The sequence below is a fragment of the Camellia sinensis genome, chromosome 10 (assembly GCF_055761805.1).
Source record: "Camellia sinensis isolate YWXY chromosome 10, ASM5576180v1, whole genome shotgun sequence".
NCBI lineage: Eukaryota > Viridiplantae > Streptophyta > Magnoliopsida > Ericales > Theaceae > Camellia > Camellia sinensis.
In genome coordinates this window covers 171,510,753-171,528,090 of record NC_138970.1, presented here as the reverse complement: position 1 = coordinate 171,528,090, position 17,338 = coordinate 171,510,753, and the positions used below count along the sequence as shown (strand labels likewise).

The 17,338-nt window shown below is 31.4% G+C and overlaps 2 protein-coding genes across 3 annotated transcripts; one reads left to right on the top strand and one right to left on the bottom strand.

The window, feature by feature from the left end:
* Positions 1–6,108: 6,108 nt before the first annotated feature.
* LOC114286496 (uncharacterized) lies at positions 6,109–10,119 on the top strand. The gene is made up of 7 exons (XM_028229665.2): positions 6,109–6,316; positions 6,424–6,665; positions 7,663–7,745; positions 8,429–8,515; positions 8,807–8,955; positions 9,048–9,179; positions 9,641–10,119. The coding sequence occupies exons 2-7, from the start codon at positions 6,521–6,523 to the stop codon at positions 9,828–9,830; spliced, it is 786 nt and encodes a 261-aa protein (XP_028085466.1). The 5' UTR covers positions 6,109–6,316; positions 6,424–6,520; the 3' UTR covers positions 9,831–10,119.
* A 661-nt stretch (positions 10,120–10,780) lies between these two features.
* LOC114286495 (uncharacterized) lies at positions 10,781–16,693 on the bottom strand. Of its 2 annotated transcripts, XM_028229663.2 has the most exons (9): positions 16,450–16,683; positions 15,093–15,447; positions 14,494–14,527; positions 13,847–14,074; positions 12,772–12,861; positions 12,092–12,157; positions 11,915–12,006; positions 11,717–11,764; positions 10,781–11,103 (listed from the first exon to the last, which is right to left on the bottom strand). In XM_028229663.2, exons 2-9 carry the CDS (start codon positions 15,416–15,418, stop codon positions 10,986–10,988), a joined length of 1,002 nt encoding a protein of 333 aa, XP_028085464.2. In that variant the 5' UTR covers positions 15,419–15,447; positions 16,450–16,683; the 3' UTR covers positions 10,781–10,985. The 2 variants fall into 2 exon arrangements, with proteins under 2 accessions (XP_028085464.2, XP_028085465.2); XM_028229664.2 differs by lacking the exon at positions 12,772–12,861 and having other exon boundaries at positions 16,450–16,693.
* Between the last annotated feature and the right edge of the window lie 645 nt (positions 16,694–17,338).

Here is a 17,338-nt window from a genome sequence, read left to right as displayed (position 1 = left end):
CTTATAAAATTCTAATATTACAGACCTTAAACTAAAAATCCGAAATTTTACTAAATGATGTGATATTTATAAAATTTTAAATTTGGGTAAACTATCAATAGGTAATTCTCATCAAATCCTATTGAAATTAGATTTTAATCAAATCGTTATTAAAAATAATTTTTTATGATATTTTTTAAATATGTCGTTAAAAATTAACAATTAATAACTTTTTACTTGTCGTGATTTTTATAAATTGTTACTAAAATTTACAATTAGTGATTTTTTATGATGAATTTTTTAAATTGCCGCTGAAAGTTAAAAATTAGTAATGTTTTTTTTGTGAAGATTTTTTAAATTGTCACTAAAACTTATAATTAGTGATTTTTATTTTTTTTTTGTAATAAAACTTTTAAACTGTCGCTGAAAATTAACAATTAGTGATTTTTTTTAATATTGTTTGATGAAAAAGTCATTAATTCTTACCAGATCTATTGGACAATAAGTTCACCCATTCGTTTGAAAAGTGGGTTGGCTTTTTAACTATTTTAGCTTGGGATTAAAAAGTCTGGTTTGGGAAGAAATTTTGGCTTTTTTGACTTTTTTGTGAGAGAAAGAATGTAATGATTATGGATTTGATGTGATATTTTGTTTTATTGGGTTAAAAAGTCTATTTTATTTTTTTGTGACTATTTTAACCAAAAAAATCCTCAAACCCAACTTCCCAAACATAGGATCCATATGCAAGTTTGCTTTTAAATTTTAATAGTACATTGTAACATAACAAAATAAAATTACAAAAAGAATTTATTGATGATAAGTCCATTTCTGTAAAAAGATATGGCATTAGGTATAGGAATTGATATTTTTTTGGTAATAAGAACAAGATTAATGAAATTATTTAATGAAAAAGATATGATAATGTTTAAGGGGTTTTTTTTTTTTTTCACTGCCACTTGACTGTTGTCGGTCCGTTATCAAAAAAATCACTAGAAAGTAATCGGAAGAAATGGCTGGAAAAGTCGTCTAATGTGACCAACTGCAACTAATGGTGATGGTGGTAATATAAATAGATAAACAGACTAAGTGAATAAATAATTGATGCGTGGATAAATAATAGATGACTCGTGGACATACAAGTAACATGGATAGATAGATAAATAAATAAGTAAACGGTGAATAATAGACAAATAGACGGATATGTTGGTATAATATGAATTATTTTTTGCCTCAAAAATTTAAAATTGGCCTTATAGTTTGAGTTCCCAATGAAAAATCTCTATTCTATTTATAAAGAATATTGCTATTTAAAAAAAAAAAATTAAACTCAAATTTCAAGCTCAGTGATGAGGCAATAAATTAAGATATTAAAAATAACATCCTCTCTTATATCCTCTATAATAACCAACTAATTATATCACTTACACATTATTAAGTTTAAAAATAAAATTATATATTATTTTCGTTTTTCAATAATAACTCCATCAATATATGGTCAGTATTTTTTGTAATTGATTTTGTGTTAATAGCGAATTTATTTATTTATTTAACAATGCTACGGATTTCCAAAAAATCGATGGTGTTACATGTACTAATTAATGTACACATTAGTATACTAATTATTATGTCATTATTACTGACCCTACCTATTATACAAATTATAAATATTCAAAATCTTTAAAATTATGCCACATCATCTGTTAATATACTAGTTAGTACATTAATTACTACATATAACATTATTTTAAAAAAATATGACCTCCACAACTCCCACTCACCAATCTGAGGTCCAAATATTTTTCTTATTTATTTAGTCTTATTTGATAACAATTACTCCCTCCGTCCCAAAATATTAGTCCCTTATTCCATTTTTCATTATTTCAAAATATTAGTCCCTCTTCAAAAATCAAGTACAAAAATAATGTAAATTTTCTATTTTGCCTTTCTTTTAAATTAATAAATAATATAAAAAGTATAATTATGACATTGATACTCTCAAAAAATGTACTATCAAAAGGGTAATTTTGAAAAATTAATTTTTTTCAAATGTAATAATTATATTATCAAAAAAAGTTAAATTTCTTAAAAGAGATCATTATTTTGGAACGGATAGAGTAATATTTATTTAAAGGCTTATGTGTACTTATGAGTCATGTGGTTAAGGGTGCCCTCACGAGGTTCACGAGGAGGTCTGCCAGTACTCAAATGTAATCGCCTACCAAACCTGTCCATTCTTGTTTCTCTTCAGAATTTTAATTTTAATTTTAGGATTAAAAATCAAAGTAGACAGATTGACCCAATATCAATTTTTTATCATATGATCTTGGATTTTATTTTATTTTATTTATTTATTTTTGGCTCATTAAGAGGAGAAGTAAGGAACATAGCTAGCTACAAGGGAAACAAACAAAAACAACGAAAGAACTAATCTCTTTTGGTTTGTTGGTTTATTTAGGTCACATTATCTTTTTATTTTTTATATATTTTTTTTAGAAAAATGTTGAGATTTCATTTTTTCTTGACCACCACTATCCCAAAGTATTGAGATTGACCAATTTTTTACTTTTTGTTTTTTGTTTTTGATTTTTTTCCTCCTATCACTCACTGACATGTGTTTGTAGGGTTGTAGGGTCAAGAAAAAAAGGAATCTCTATTATTTCACTAATACCTTTTTTTTATTAAAAAAAAACATAGTCAATCCTGTACTGCCCTCTCTCTCTCTCTCTCTCTGAATATCTCAATTGACTTGGTAGATTTGCAATTTACACAATTCACACTAATAATATAAGGTGTGGTAGGCCATTGGTTTGTGGGAAGGCATTGAGCCAATAGTTGTCTTTTAGTACATGCATTTTGTGGAAAGAACTTTGCTTCACAAAAAAGAACAAAAAAATACTACTAAATCAGCATGTTACACAAATTGGGATAGGTTGGTAGAAATATCTATCAATAATAGTGACAGAATACGTAGGTTGCTCAAAGATTGTCTTCAAAAAATATTAGTCTAAGGCACTAAGAATGTTAGAAACTCATAATTTTAAATTTTAAATTTATCCACGATGACACGAGACAAGAAAATTAGATCTTACATGGCGGAGTTGGATTTTTTAAGGCTTTCAAATAAAATAAAAAAAAATCTAAATACTCAAATTAATTGGACAAATTCAATTGATCACTTGTTAATTTAAAAGTTAAGAAATTTAAATTTTACCAAAGACAATAAATGATTATTTCTCTCACAATTTTTTTTTGGAGTTATAATAAGTTGTTTATTTATTTTTATTAGGAGTTATAACTGTTCAAAATTTAATAAATTTTTTTATTATATTTATAATTAAAGTAACCTTTTATCGATTGAAAAAAGAAAATCAAAATAACAGTCCAAGTCATTAATTGATTAATGTTGAACATATGGGAGAGTTTCCAAAATTGACTTGGAAGTCAAGTGTGGATGGCATAATTGAATTGAATTGCCTATATATTATTATACTCTCATCTCTCTCATCCTTGTCCAATTTGACTTATTAATCAGACCAAATGTTATGAATGGAGGTGCCAGCCATTCTAAATCCAATTGTTGGTTCTAACTTATAAATGTTTGAATTATACACAAATATTCGTTTCGATTGCGATGTGCGTTAATTTTTTTAACTATTTTAGCTTGAGATTAAGAAGTCTCGTTTGAATTGGACTTTTAATTTTTTTGACTTTTTTGAAAAAAAATAAAATAATTATGGTTTGAATTTAACTTTTTATCTTGACCTTTTAGCCTATTTTGTTTGTTTGTTTGTTTGTTTTTTTTTTTTCCTGATTGTTTTAGCCAAACGAGGGCATAATTTTTTTATATTAATTTCAAAAAAAAAAATTTATGCATAAATAGAAACACCAATTCCTTGTCATTCTGTTCAAAACCCGTCATGATTTGCCAAGACTTTAATTAAAAGTTAAAATATTTTAATACATCATATTAGACAGGAAGTTTGAGATAGAAAAAAAAAAAAAATTAAGAACAAGGGGGGTCTCATTTGCACGAATATACATAATCAGACACTTATATAGAGAGAATTACGTATACAACTTCCCTAAAATGAATTAGACTATGGAAACCCGTTGGGGTGAGATTTTTTTTTATTAAAATAGTCACAAAAAAATATTAAAAATAGTCACAAAAAAATATTGAAATATTCAATTACATCTCTATTTTTATTTTTTTGAACTTTTTTTTCATAAAAAATAAAATATCAACTAATAGCCAATTCTCAAACGAGTAGGCTTTGGCCTATTTTGGGAACCCACTTATTTTCTCAAAAAAAAAAAAAAACAACAAAGTCAAAAAGTTAAAAAAAAAAAAAAGGTTAAAAAGTCAACTTTTAATCATATTTTCAAAACACTTCTTTAGAGGTGATTTCTTAAGTAAGTTTTTAGAAATGATTTTTTCTTCTTGCTTTTTTAGTTTTATTAAAAATGGCCAATGTAGTATTTTGATTCTTTATGTAAAATTTTCATTTATTTTTGTTTCTCGTTTGGCAAGTGCCATTTTTAGTCAAAAAGTCAAAAAATTACTAAAAAAATCAAAAAACTAACAATCCATACTAAAAAATTAAAGATTTCATTTTTTTTCTATTTTTTGCACATCTTTTTGTAAAAAACTAAAAAGTCATCTTAAATATATTAATTTTTTTTACATCATATTTTAACCAAAATTTAAAAAATTACTAAAAAAATCTGTTCTCAAGCCTAATTGTATGAGAAAAAAAGTTAATGGGAGGGTATGTCAGCCTTTTAACTCTCATATTAGTCAACTTTTTTATATGCATGCCAAATATAATCACGTTTTGGCTTTTATTTTCTTAACTTAAGGATAAATTACACTTTGCCACATTGTTTGGTTATTTTTTTATTTTGACCCTTAAACAGAAAATGACACATTGACAATCTCACGCCATAAAAATATTTATTATATATAATTCACAATTTTAACACAAATTTCAAATATCAATATAATAATATATATATATATATATATATATATATATATATATTTTATCTTATATGATAGTTAACGTGACGCTTTTTTTATCTAATTTTAAAAGCAGAATAGGCAAAACTTAAGATATTAAAAACAAAGTAAGGAAGAAAAACTTTCTAAAAGTAGAAAAATGGTCAAAGACCCATGGTTCTACTAATTAATACTTTAGAATTACTAATTAATACTTTGAAATTATATTATAAATTCCCCTTTATCAATTTAGAAATTAATTTCAATCGAATCTCATACTACACATCTGTACGGGAAAGAAATACGCCTTCTCGTATAATCCTGTTGACCAAGTCCACGCTCCTCCGTACGACGTCGCTTTGTCACCTGAAAATACAAACGTGAGCTAGCCGGCGGGTGTGTGCCGGAAACCTCTCCGATGCCTAAGTCAGTGGACTTGACAAATAGACAAAGCTCTATGTTCTCAGAAAGCAAAATTGTGTTGTGTTCAATTACCTCCTCCAATGTGATATTTGTGAGCTTTTATAAGTTTCTTGTGGCACAATCTTAGTAGGACTTTTATTCCTCCATGCAGAGTCCTCCTAGGATTCATACTCCTAAGGATAATGCTTATCCTTTTACACCCTCCCCCACTGCTTAAACCAAGTGGGATGGTTATTACTTTAGCCGAACTACTATATGACCGAAATAAGCTTGGCCATGCAGAGCCACTGAGTAAACCAAACTATTCTTAGTTCGGTTTCACTTTTAACTCTATCCTTATCTCGATTTTCTCACGTACAACCAATGGTACGGTCTTAGACCGAACCAATGACTTTCGGCCGGTATGACTCCAAGACCGGCATAACTCTAAATCGTTCCTGGACCGAAGTATCTTTATAATTCCTGAGCCGAAGTAATTTTACCTCCCTGGCCGGAGTAACTTTGTTTCTCCTAGGCCGGAGTAACCTTGCCTCTCCTGGGCCGGAGTAACCTTTTTACTTAGTCCTTTGCACTTTGGGCTACAATGCCCAACTCACAGCTCGGCCCAATTTTTTCCAAAAATTACGCATCAATTTTTATCCTACAGTCATCCATCCAGAAAATTCTGAAAGAATAAATCTGGGTTGGCAGACTTTTCCCAATACTTTGGGATCCGATTATTAGGTCCGGCTCGGGTTTGGGTGAATTTCCGCTAGATCACTTAATCGGGTCTGGAACTGTTCGATCAATTGTCGGATTCGAATCAAATTGACATACGGGTCAAGTCGTCTTAAACCACTCTTTACCCTTAAAAAAGAATAACCCAAACAATTTCTAGGGTTTCGAAACTTTTGCGAGTGGATTTCGACCCTTCTGGTAAAAATCTCCGGCCAGATCTCCGGTGGATCTCAGTTTCTTTATACCTGCATACATATAATCTACATATATATATATATAGTTCTCACTTTGCTTCTGTGTTATAGGTCTTGAGATCCGATTCAAGAATTTGTGCTTGACAAGGGTTTTGACCATTAAAGCTTAAATTTTCAATTTTTTGTTAAATTTTCGATCGTTAAAGTCATGGAAAGAGATGGGTTTGAGCAGTTGAAGAATCAGATGCAAGAATGGGTACAAGAAGCAGACAAATTGATTCGTCAAATACCCGAAACTCAACTTTACGCTGCAATTGGGATTGTGTTTCTAACTACGTTTTTACTCTTGTTAGGTAATTCGCGGTGCAATTTTTCTGAATAGTTCATGTTTTAGTAAATTTTTTGTGGGTTGTTTTATTTACTATTTAATTGGCATTGTGTGTCTGTGTTTTTTTGTGAATTTTATGTAATGTTGCAAATTAGCATGTCTGCATAGATCATTTTTTGATAGCATGTCACAATATCAATTTATGCAGCATCACATTGTTGTGTTGTGTTGAATTGAATGGATTGACCAAACTCATCCATGAATCTTCTAAATTAGTGGGTTTGAGGTTACATTGGCATTTATAACTGTATTCATTGTTTTGCAAGTATTTAGTTTGATTATGCTGGAAGAAGGGTTGGCAAGACAAGAAAAAAAGAACCGAGTTTATAGGATAGTCAATCTCTGTTTGCTTTTGGTCAAAAAAATGAAAAAGTAAGAAACACTCATTATTTTCATTTGATTTTCTTCTTTTTTTTTGGGTGGCGAAAATAATTTTTGAGAATTCAAAACTATGTTTTTTGGTGTTAGTTTTTGTTGAACTAGTTTCTAATTTTTCATAAAACAAGTTATGAAAATCCAACCAAACAGAGTTTGTGTTCCTAACTTACCCTAAATCAAAGAAATTACGTAAGATTGCACATTTACCCAGCAATTGTCAGCAGGGTATCTAAATGTTGACATTATTTTACATTTTTTGCAAAATCTAGAAGCACTGCTTTGAAAGATAATGTAGTGGTGCTGCTTCCTTAAAATCAAGGAAGGGGTTGCATGCACTCTTTAACTTGCATGAATTTGGTTAGTTTGGTTGGGAAAATCTGTATTTTTTAATAAGTACTCTCTCTCTCATTTGGGCGATTCAAACTCAGAGTAAAGGCTTTATTCTCTGTTGTCATTGTCTGGTATTTTGCTATGAATTAGAGCTAAGACTTCATTTTATGTTGTCACTGTCTATTATTTTGTCTTTTAATTGAAGATTATAACATTAAACTTTACTTACAAATCTCTTCTGCTTTGCTGTGCAGTTCGCTTTTTCAAACGGACAAAACCTAACACCATTGTTCTGTCTGGGCTTAGTGGAAGTGGAAAAACTGTTATTTTCTACCAAGTAAGCAATCAGAATAATGTTTTGTTGCTTAATTTGTGCGAGGTGACATTTAAATCAATGCTTTTTATCTATTGATGAGTAGAGTTGCATGAGTAGAAGAGGATGAACAAGTTACTACATTCTTGAACCCATTTGTCTAAGAGGTTACCGATGCTAGGTTGAGCTTAAACCATGCTTTGTGATGAAGCCATTGCTTTGATTTCCCTGTTTGGAATTTGTTATGTCAGTAAACAATTTGAGCCATATCAACTAAAAAGATGTTATTCATGACAGCATTTCCAAAATGTTTTCAGTCTGAAAGCATAGTACTGAAGAAGCTAATTGCTTGGATATATTTTTATTGTTACCATACTCATTGATTCATCTGTCTTTCCCCCCCACGCGTGCATAGTATATTCTTCTTTTTCTAAAGTGATTTAAGATAGCCTTGAAGTATCTGCACTGAACTTGATACCCATCTGAGGAGTTAAATGCCATGGTTGGCCACTGTTAAGAATTTTATAAAATGATCTGAGTTTAGATGTAACCTGTTCCTAACTTTCTATCCTTCTCCATCTAGTTTGATGGATAATTACCTGTTTGCGTTTCATAGATGGGTTCTCATTGTGCTCAGTTGTCATAAGTGTTCCATTGTGCAAAAGTCTGATGTGTGCCTTATGAATGTCAATCTGACTATTTTCCAGCTCCGAGATGGTTCTTCCCATCAGGGTACTGTGATTTCAATGGAACCAAATGAAGGCACTTTTGTGCTACATTCTGAAATGAGCAAGGTAATATATTTTACTTTTCTATGTTAATATATTTTACTTTACTATGTTGAAACATGCACAAAGCAAGCATTATTATACTTTTAGGCCTATCAATTTTACAAATTTAGTTGTCTCCTTTTATAAAATGAGAGCTTTTCTTACCTGCAAATTTATGTTGTTATATAATATATATATATATTAAAATTTCATTGATTGCAATTTGTTTCTTCCCTCTATTGTCTTCTTGTCCTCAAGCAGATTTTCAAACCCCAGGTTTGCTTAAACTTAACCCTCTTTCCGTGTCATTGACAGAAGGGCAAAATAAAGCCTGTTCACATTGTTGATGTTCCTGGGCATTCTCGTCTTCGACCCAAACTAGATGAGTTCTTGCCTCAAGCAGCTGGCATAGTTTTCGTGGTGGATGCTTTGGAATTCCTGCCAAACTGTCGAGCAGCGTCGGAGTATGTGTATCATGCAATATGTGATATGTATTCAAACATGCATATGAACGCGTTGTATGATGAATCTAGCATCTGATGTTTATGTGGAATAGGTACCTTTATGATATTTTGACCAGGGCAAGTGTTGTCAGGAAGAAAATTTCAGTACTTGTCCTTTGCAACAAAGTAGATAAAGTGACTGCACATACCAAGGAGTTCATACGAAAACAACTCGAAAAAGAAATGTATGAACTTGAGGTTAATGTAGACATATGATTATTCAATTACTACTGCTTCTGTGCTGTTACAATTACATCATCTTTCTTAAATAGTTATGGGGTCATAGGACTAGTAAGGCTGTCAAAATTCTCGTCCTTCTAGTTAGCGGTGATAGATGAGTAGAGATATGACTAAAGAGAGAAACTAATCTATAACGTAACCATCATTTAGAGAAACTACTGACAATCTTAACAAACATCGATTTTCATGAGTGCCTGTCAAAGAAAGCTTTGAATTCAATGTTTTGAGTTGCTTTTGACAACGTATTTCTCATTGTTGGGTCTTCGTTATTGGTTGTTGCTTATTGTAGTGTTTCAATTTGATGTCCTTTGTATTTTTCCCATCCATATTAATTTGAACATACAATATCTACTTCTGTAGCATTGTTAATATGTATTTCGATTCATTTATGTTCCACATTTTACAGTGACAAGCTTCGGGCATCAAGAACTGCTGTGTCAGCAGCAGATATTGCTAATGAGTACACACTTGGCGTCCCTGATGAAGCCTTTGCATTCTCTCAGTGCCAGAACAAAGTAACTGTTGCAGAAGCTTCCGGTTTGACTGGTGAAATATCTCAGTTGGAGCAGTTCGTCAGGGAACATGTGAAAGCTTAATTGGATATTCCCTTCACTATTCAGAGTTTATGACGTCTCTGTTCGAGATGAGATTGGTCATCTTCCGTATCGTTGGTTTAATTCAAGAAGTGACCAGTTCAATTGCGAAAGTGAAAAAAATAGGAACTTAGAAGTGGCATAGAGGTACTTTTTGAAGTTGTATTAGGAGGTTGTCTATTGAGGGTGCTTGAAACAGTGATGGATTGCATGTTGTTGATATTATGTCCATTACAAACGCTAGTTTGATTCCAAGATAATGGATTTGTTTTATTAATTTGGGTTTGGACAATTCTTGGCTTGCCTTTGATTTTAACTGATTACAGTTAATCTTAGGGATTAAATGGGGCTGAGGATCAAGTTATTCATTGTTGCCATTATCATTACCGTCTTGTTATTTTTCCTGTTGCCCCTTGTGGTTAATGTCTTGGAGCATTATTATCAAGTTCATTAGAGCTTCTCTCTTAGTTATTTTATAACACAAAATCAAATAAATATGCTCCATCAAACTTAATTCTTGATTAGCTACTTTAGTTGAATATCAAGCTACTAGTTACATATAGTTAGGAAAAGAGAATTCAACAAATGAAATAAAGAACAGAAAGTTTATTAGAAAATGTATTTAAAAAGACGGTTAGTTAAAATTTAACTATTTTAATGGAGATCCTCTAACCCTTGGTTTAAATATTGTTACATTTGTAGTCAAAACCCTTTCTTTGCCTCTTCAAATGACACAACTGAAATTGCATTACAGTGAAGAAATATTGTAACGCATTATTGAAACTGCCCAACACTATATTGATGGGAGATCAAAGGGGAGACATGCATGCACAAGGGGCCAAACCAAACTGCCTCTGTTTTTCTTCGTCTTCTCTGTACTTCTGATTCACTGCTTCTCTATCTACTGTCATCACTAATGTAGATGATGGATTGATGAATAGAATAGGCATCAGTTTTCAAGACTTATACATTGTTTTCCTTAATTCCAAAGTTAAATTAACAGAATCCCATACAGAATATATGGCCCCAAAAAAACAAATCTATGAACCACTTTTAAATAAGCAGCCTGATTAACAAATGTATTTCAGTATAGTTGAGTCGGCTTTGGCAAAATGCTTTCTCTGTGGTGCAAAAGCTCAAATGACCAGTAAAACTCTCTCACCTTGTTGTTGAAAAAGCATCCACGAACAATTTTGACAAGCAAAAATGTTTCAACCTAACCATTAGAGCAAAGATGCCATAGCATGGGAGATGCATAAACCCCACTCCCATGTACCTGTAAAGATCATAATGGCAACAAAAAAGAAAAAAAGGGGTAAGTTCACAAGCCAGTGTAACTTGGTAGGTTTTATTTTATTATCAGTATGTCACTATCAAAAGTTTGACAGCCAGTGTGTAGTAAATAATGCAACATAGAGACCATCACCCTTCTATTCAACAGAATTCAGCAATGATTGTAGTGGATGCAAACTTGCAATGATTCAACATGTATTGCAATGTTACAAAGTATCACATCTACCTTTTGATTGAGTCAAACACAAAAAGAACCTAACTTCTTTTGGGGGGAAAAGTAAAATTTTTAGCCGAGTATTCATCACAGTTCCCTTTTGTACTTAAAGCCTCAAGTGTCCGCTAATTAAAATTTAGAAAATCATATCCTCAGAGTCACTCCCTTGGGTAATAAGTTGTAACAAACATAAATATTACCCTGTTTTGTTGAATTTTCAGAATCTGTTTTCTGTTTTCATTTTTCTTTTTCTTTTTTAATACAAAGAAAGAACTAGTTTGACAAAAATAAACACCAAAATAACAATTTTAAAAAAATTATTTTGCCCTAGAAAAGAGAAATTTATATGAAAGTGATTAGTGTAACAAAAAGAAACACATACCAGAGAGGAGCAAATGGAGATGACAAGTCAAGAAATGGATATGGCCACCTGTCACAAAAAGGAAATTATTATAATGAGTAAAAGGCATATAATGTTTTCTATGTCCCAAGAGACAAAAGAAAAGAAAAGAGAAGCAAAGAAAAGAAAAGAAAAGAGAGGAAAGAAGAGGGAAAGAGAATGAAAAGAAATCCAACATACCACATTGAAACACAAGCATGGATGATCCATTGAAAAATGACATATATACCCGTCCATAAAATGAAATATGTGATTCGAAAGAAAGGGAACCGCTGGAAGAAGATAACAAATATAGTTGGTCATGAATGACATTTAAAAAATAAAAAACCACTGAACCATTGAGGGATCATAACTCACCAAGCCATTCAAAAACACATCACTGAGGAGGAAAACAGCATTAATTGAGTGCAAACAAACATCCATCTGCAATTGAAGGATGGTTTCTCAACTTGACGCACAAATGTTGAGTAAATGATAATATAGGAGATGCATAAAATGTAGGTTTCTGCATAGAGCATATTTTTATGTGCATGAATGTTTGTTGCAATAGTTTTTATGCATACTTGCCTACATTTATCCATGTCTGTGAATGCGTGGATTAACATTTGTGCAATTCTTCAGATCGAAGAGAAATAGATACCAAAATGCTCACACAAAAAAATAAAAAAGAAGAAAAAAATAATTGTTATCATATCACAGAACTCTTCATTTCCAAATGCATCACACCATCACGTACTTCATTGCCACCCCCTTTTATGGTGCATATAGTGTTTTAAAATTTAACTAAAAAACTTTGATGTCAACTGTAACTGTTCAACATGAACAACATTTTAGGTTTGGTTTTCAAGTCCAAACATATTCAATGAGAAGTATAAATGAATATTATATCACATAAGAGGCTATCTAGTCTTGTGACTCTCTAGTTTATGATTCATCTGACTAAAATGGTAGGACTCAGTATTAATTATCACTACGCATGCAGCTCTGCCAAAAAAAAAAAGAAGGGGGGGGGGGGGGGCAGAAGTGCTAAAACTTACAAAACCCAATTTGTAATCATCGGAGGTGAGAAATGGATAAATTATGAACCAGAAGACGCAATCAGTAAGGATCACTGAGCCGCCACAAATCTGTTAAAGAAAGAAACAGGTAAAAAAAATAAAAAAATTCAACAGGATACTTCTTAAATATAAGCGCTGTTTGGGAAGAGCAATTGGAGGCTATTATAGCCTCAAATGAAAAATAAGCCAAAAAGCCCCACTATTCACCCCTTTTTATTAAAAAAAAAAAAATAGCCTCAGCTGCCGTGATAGTGTAGGCACAGCCTACACTGTCAAAGTGTCAAATTGTTATATCACTTGAAAAATTACAATTTTGCCCCTTTACATCAATTTAAAAAATAATAATATTAGGGACAAATTAATCATTTTAAATTCAAACATCATTTCAACACACTTTTCAATACAACAACTCAAATAAAAATCCATCTCATCTTCCAAACACAAAAACTAAAATAGCCTACTAAAATAGCCAAAAAGCCTCTCAAATAGCCACTTCCCAAACGAGGCCATAGGAAGAAACCACATATAAATGTTAGTTTTCTGCAATAAAAAGATATAACAAGATAATTTTTGACATGTTCGTCTTCTGCAATAAAAATTGTTCCCAGTTCAGAAACAGGTGTAATAAAAAAGTTGGTTTGCTAAGTGTGTTCAGTTGTTTGTTTCTTGGTTCCGTTCTTTCTTTTTGTTGTTTAAGCTCTTCTCTCTCTTTTTTTTTTTTTTTTTTTTTTTTTTTTTAATAACCATGACTCTCCACCCATAAATTTCCCAAAAAAATACCCACCTCATTCAATTCACTTCAAAAGTATATCTAGACTCTAAAATTCAAATGAATAATATTTAAACAGAAGTCCTAATCAATGCCTTCAACCTGACCCCTCCCATATGGTGGAACAATCTCAAAAAATGATATTGCTGCATTTCATCCCCCACCCTTTAGTTAATATGAGGAATCAATAGATGACAACAAAATGAAAATATTGGATTTGATTATGTTTTCTACCAAAATTTGTACATAATTAAGGAAAAACGAATATTGTTAGAGAATGCTTACCTGGTAAATGATTTGAAATACATAGCTACACATGACTGCAGTCTTGCGAACACGAGGTTCTTCAAGGGAATTCAAGCTTTTGGACATATTCAGCATATTGCCATTTTCCTCCAATGCTGGAGGCACATAAGTACCCCGCTCTGCATCTAAAGCCACACAATCAACCCCATCACCACCAACATCATTGCAATATTGGCAACACCCAGAAATGGAGAATAAAGACGCAAGCTACAAAAAGGAATTGAGCACATAAGCATATGCATGAAAATGGAAATACTACTAAAAAATCAGCAAAGAACACGAATTTCAAATAAAAAGCAAATATATTAAAGAGTTGATATATCAATGGCCATCATTCTTATTATCTGTCATGGTTGAAGAATTTTTTCTTATTTTTCCAGGTCCAATGGCTGGGCTACACACTAGGAATCCCCCTTACCCATGAACCAACCCACCCTTGACAAAGGCAGGATTCTTATCATTTATGGGGAAAAAACACATAAACAAAATGAAGGCTAGTTTTTGAGTAGTCCAAAAAGATCAGAAGAATTAAAAATCAAGAGGTTCATTACCACTTGATATCTGTCAAATTCAAATGAAGAAAAATAAAGACAAACATATACAGGAAGATCGTAAGGATAACATACCCCAAAATATATGGTGACCAACGAAAACGTCCACCTGGAATATCACAAACAAAATAATTAGCAACGTTGAGGTGACCAATTATTTGACATTTTCCATGTTATTTCCTTCATGTTTGTGAAGGCTTTCAAAACCATTGCATAAGTAATAGAAATTAAGAACCATTCCAAATTCTTATACAAAGTTTTCTGAATACTTATAGAAGTATATAATACTTTAGTTGTCAGTAGCTTGGCATTAACTGCACTCCACTTATTTTAGTTTTGTTTCCAGAACACCAAAACAATAGCCGCATTTATAAGCCAGCTTAGGCCAGTACTTAATCTCCAAACAGTCAAACGATTCTAAGTACAGGCGACAAGCTTAAAGGTACAGCCAAGGGAGCTAGGATTGTGCAGACTATAATAAGAATGTCTTCAGAAGAAAACCAGATCAGTAAAAAAAATGTCATATGGGCTATAGAGATATAGGAGAGAATGCAAAACAGACACTAAGATAGGGTTTTGGAAACAAGAAAATCACTTTAAATCCTCACTAAATCCACTTTACATTTAAGTTATTTTGAGAATAAAGATGAACATAAGAGAGACACATCACTTACTGAGTATAAAAGTAAAATATGCCGCTTCCATCAAGAATAACATTGGCAATAAGCAATGCTAAAAGCAGGATGAAAGCAATCACTCTGAAAGCGAGCAGCCAAACAGGATGGATTATTTTCAAAGACGTCGTCCAAGCTTCATCCTTGTACAAAGTCCCTACCGTATCTACTTGCCAATTATCTCTTATCTCAGTTTTTGATTTCTTGGAACCTTCAAATTTCCATATTATAATGGCAGACACAACCATAGATGTTAAGACCCATATTGCACATAGGAAGAACCTCCAGTTCAACCAATACTCTAGGGTGTTTGTATCAGTAGTCATGACTGGATGCCAAGTATGATCCGAGGATCCTGACAAGAAATTCATGGAGTTACACTAAGCAATTTTTTTTTTACATATATCTGCAATATGAACAATTCTATCTTCTCATGAAATGACTAAATTATTTCCAAATCCAATGATGGAAGTAAAAATGAAAAACTAATATTAGATTCACTTCAATCCATTACAGCCACAATGTATAGAATTGTCAGGCAGAAAAATTCAGGCATATAATTTTGCATCAGTAAACTTGAAAATGCACAAAGAAAAACTCTTGTCAATTTGCAGAGTTCCAAACAGAAGCAGATGTTTGATTATAGACAAAAATGGTGTATGCAAGAGGAATTCTAGTAAAGTGGTTTGACTAACCACAAACATGAAATGACATGTAAAGTGAATTGAAATTAAACCATAGTAAACTGACACCCACTTCTTATGAGGCAAAACAAACAAGAAATCAAAGTCAAAGTAATCAAATTGATCTAGTGAAACAAAACAATTTACCCATGTCAGCCAGAAAAAATCAAAGTTGAATTCCCCCCCCCCCCCCTCCAAAAAAAAAATAATACAGAAACTTATGTCAAGAACTGTATAGAAATTCAAAAGCAGTACAGTAAAAAAAGAAATTTGGGCAAAATTGTCTCCACAAATGGAAACATACACAAAAACAAAAACCCATATTTCAAAGTTCAATCACAACAATCAAAAACTCTACTTTCTCAAATATAAATGGGAAAAGCGAAAGAAAATAAGCAATAGACACCAAGACCCAAGATCGTATTGGCACAGCAATTCTTACTTTGGATAGGCATGGCACAGGAAAAAGAAATTAAGAAAAAAAAAAAACTAGTATGAATATGATGTCAAAGAGTACAAAAGAAATGCACAAGAAAAGGGACTCCCAACAAAAGATAGGATGCTTTACTCTTCAAACACTCGACACAGAGAGACGATCAGAGTGTCAAGAGAGACAAATCTATGTATATCTTGTGCACAAACAACACAAGAACCAAATCGATGAAATAAAATACCTGTGTTTTAATGTGATCAATCTTGCTGGGTCCTTCGGGGGGTTTGTTGAGTGATGATCAAGTGTAAAACCCAGCAAGGAAGAGGAACATTAAAGAAAACCCATCAAATATTTATTGAAATTGAAGGAGATAGAGAGAGAGAGAGAGAGCAGCTTCGAGAGAGAGAGCAGTTTCGAGAGACAGAGAGGGAACCACACAAAAACGTCCACGACACCGTGAAAATGAAAAGTTGGACTTTTCATCTATTATACAATTTTTTTTAAAAAAATTTAATTAAAAAATTAAATTAATTTTCAAACTATATGAAAATGTAATTGTTAAGTACGTTGTTTGGTTTGATTTTTATAAATTTATTTTTAAAAAATTAAAAATTAAATTGATGAAAGAAATAAAAAATAAAAAATACTAACCATTTTTATATAATTTTATTTTTTAGGATGTCAAAAATAATTTAAAAATATATTTTTAATATTTATTTTTATCAAATTAATTTTTATTTTTTTAAAAAAAGTTCTGATTTTATTTTTTTTAAAAAAACAAGCCGTACATGGCCAAATTTTTTTAAAATTTGTGTTTAGTAATTATTTTAAAATTAAGTTTAAAGTAAAAATCTAATAATAAAGAGTAAACAAAGTGTTTACAAAACACCTCATTGCTACACCAAAAATGTTAGAAATCATAAAAATTTTATCAAATATTTCATATGCGTGTGAGATCTACATGAGACTCATATTGTGTGAGTCCCACGACCATGTAAAACATTTGATAGAACTTTTTGTAAAATTTTTAAAATTTCTAGTTTTACTCTTGGTACACACAGGGCTTCGTGTTCTTGTTATATATTTTTCTTAGTATATGTTACATAGTAAATATTATGTAATTTTTTTTT

Bases quoted from the DNA above. Each gene is read 5' to 3' on its own strand.
- LOC114286496 (XM_028229665.2), top strand. From the start codon at position 6,521: ATGGAAAGAGATGGGTTTGAGCAGTTGAAGAATCAGATGCAAGAATGG. The intron at 7,746-8,428 runs GTAAGCAATCAG...ACTATTTTCCAG, and splicing joins AAACTGTTATTTTCTACCAA to CTCCGAGATGGTTCTTCCCA. The intron at 8,516-8,806 runs GTAATATATTTT...TGTCATTGACAG, and splicing joins TACATTCTGAAATGAGCAAG to AAGGGCAAAATAAAGCCTGT.
- LOC114286495 (XM_028229663.2), bottom strand. From the start codon at position 15,418: ATGACTACTGATACAAACACCCTAGAGTATTGGTTGAACTGGAGGTTC. The intron at 12,158-12,771 runs GTAAGTTTTAGC...CTTCAATTGCAG, and splicing joins ATGATTACAAATTGGGTTTT to ATGGATGTTTGTTTGCACTC. The intron at 12,007-12,091 runs GTGAGTTATGAT...ATCTTCTTCCAG, and splicing joins ATGTGTTTTTGAATGGCTTG to CGGTTCCCTTTCTTTCGAAT.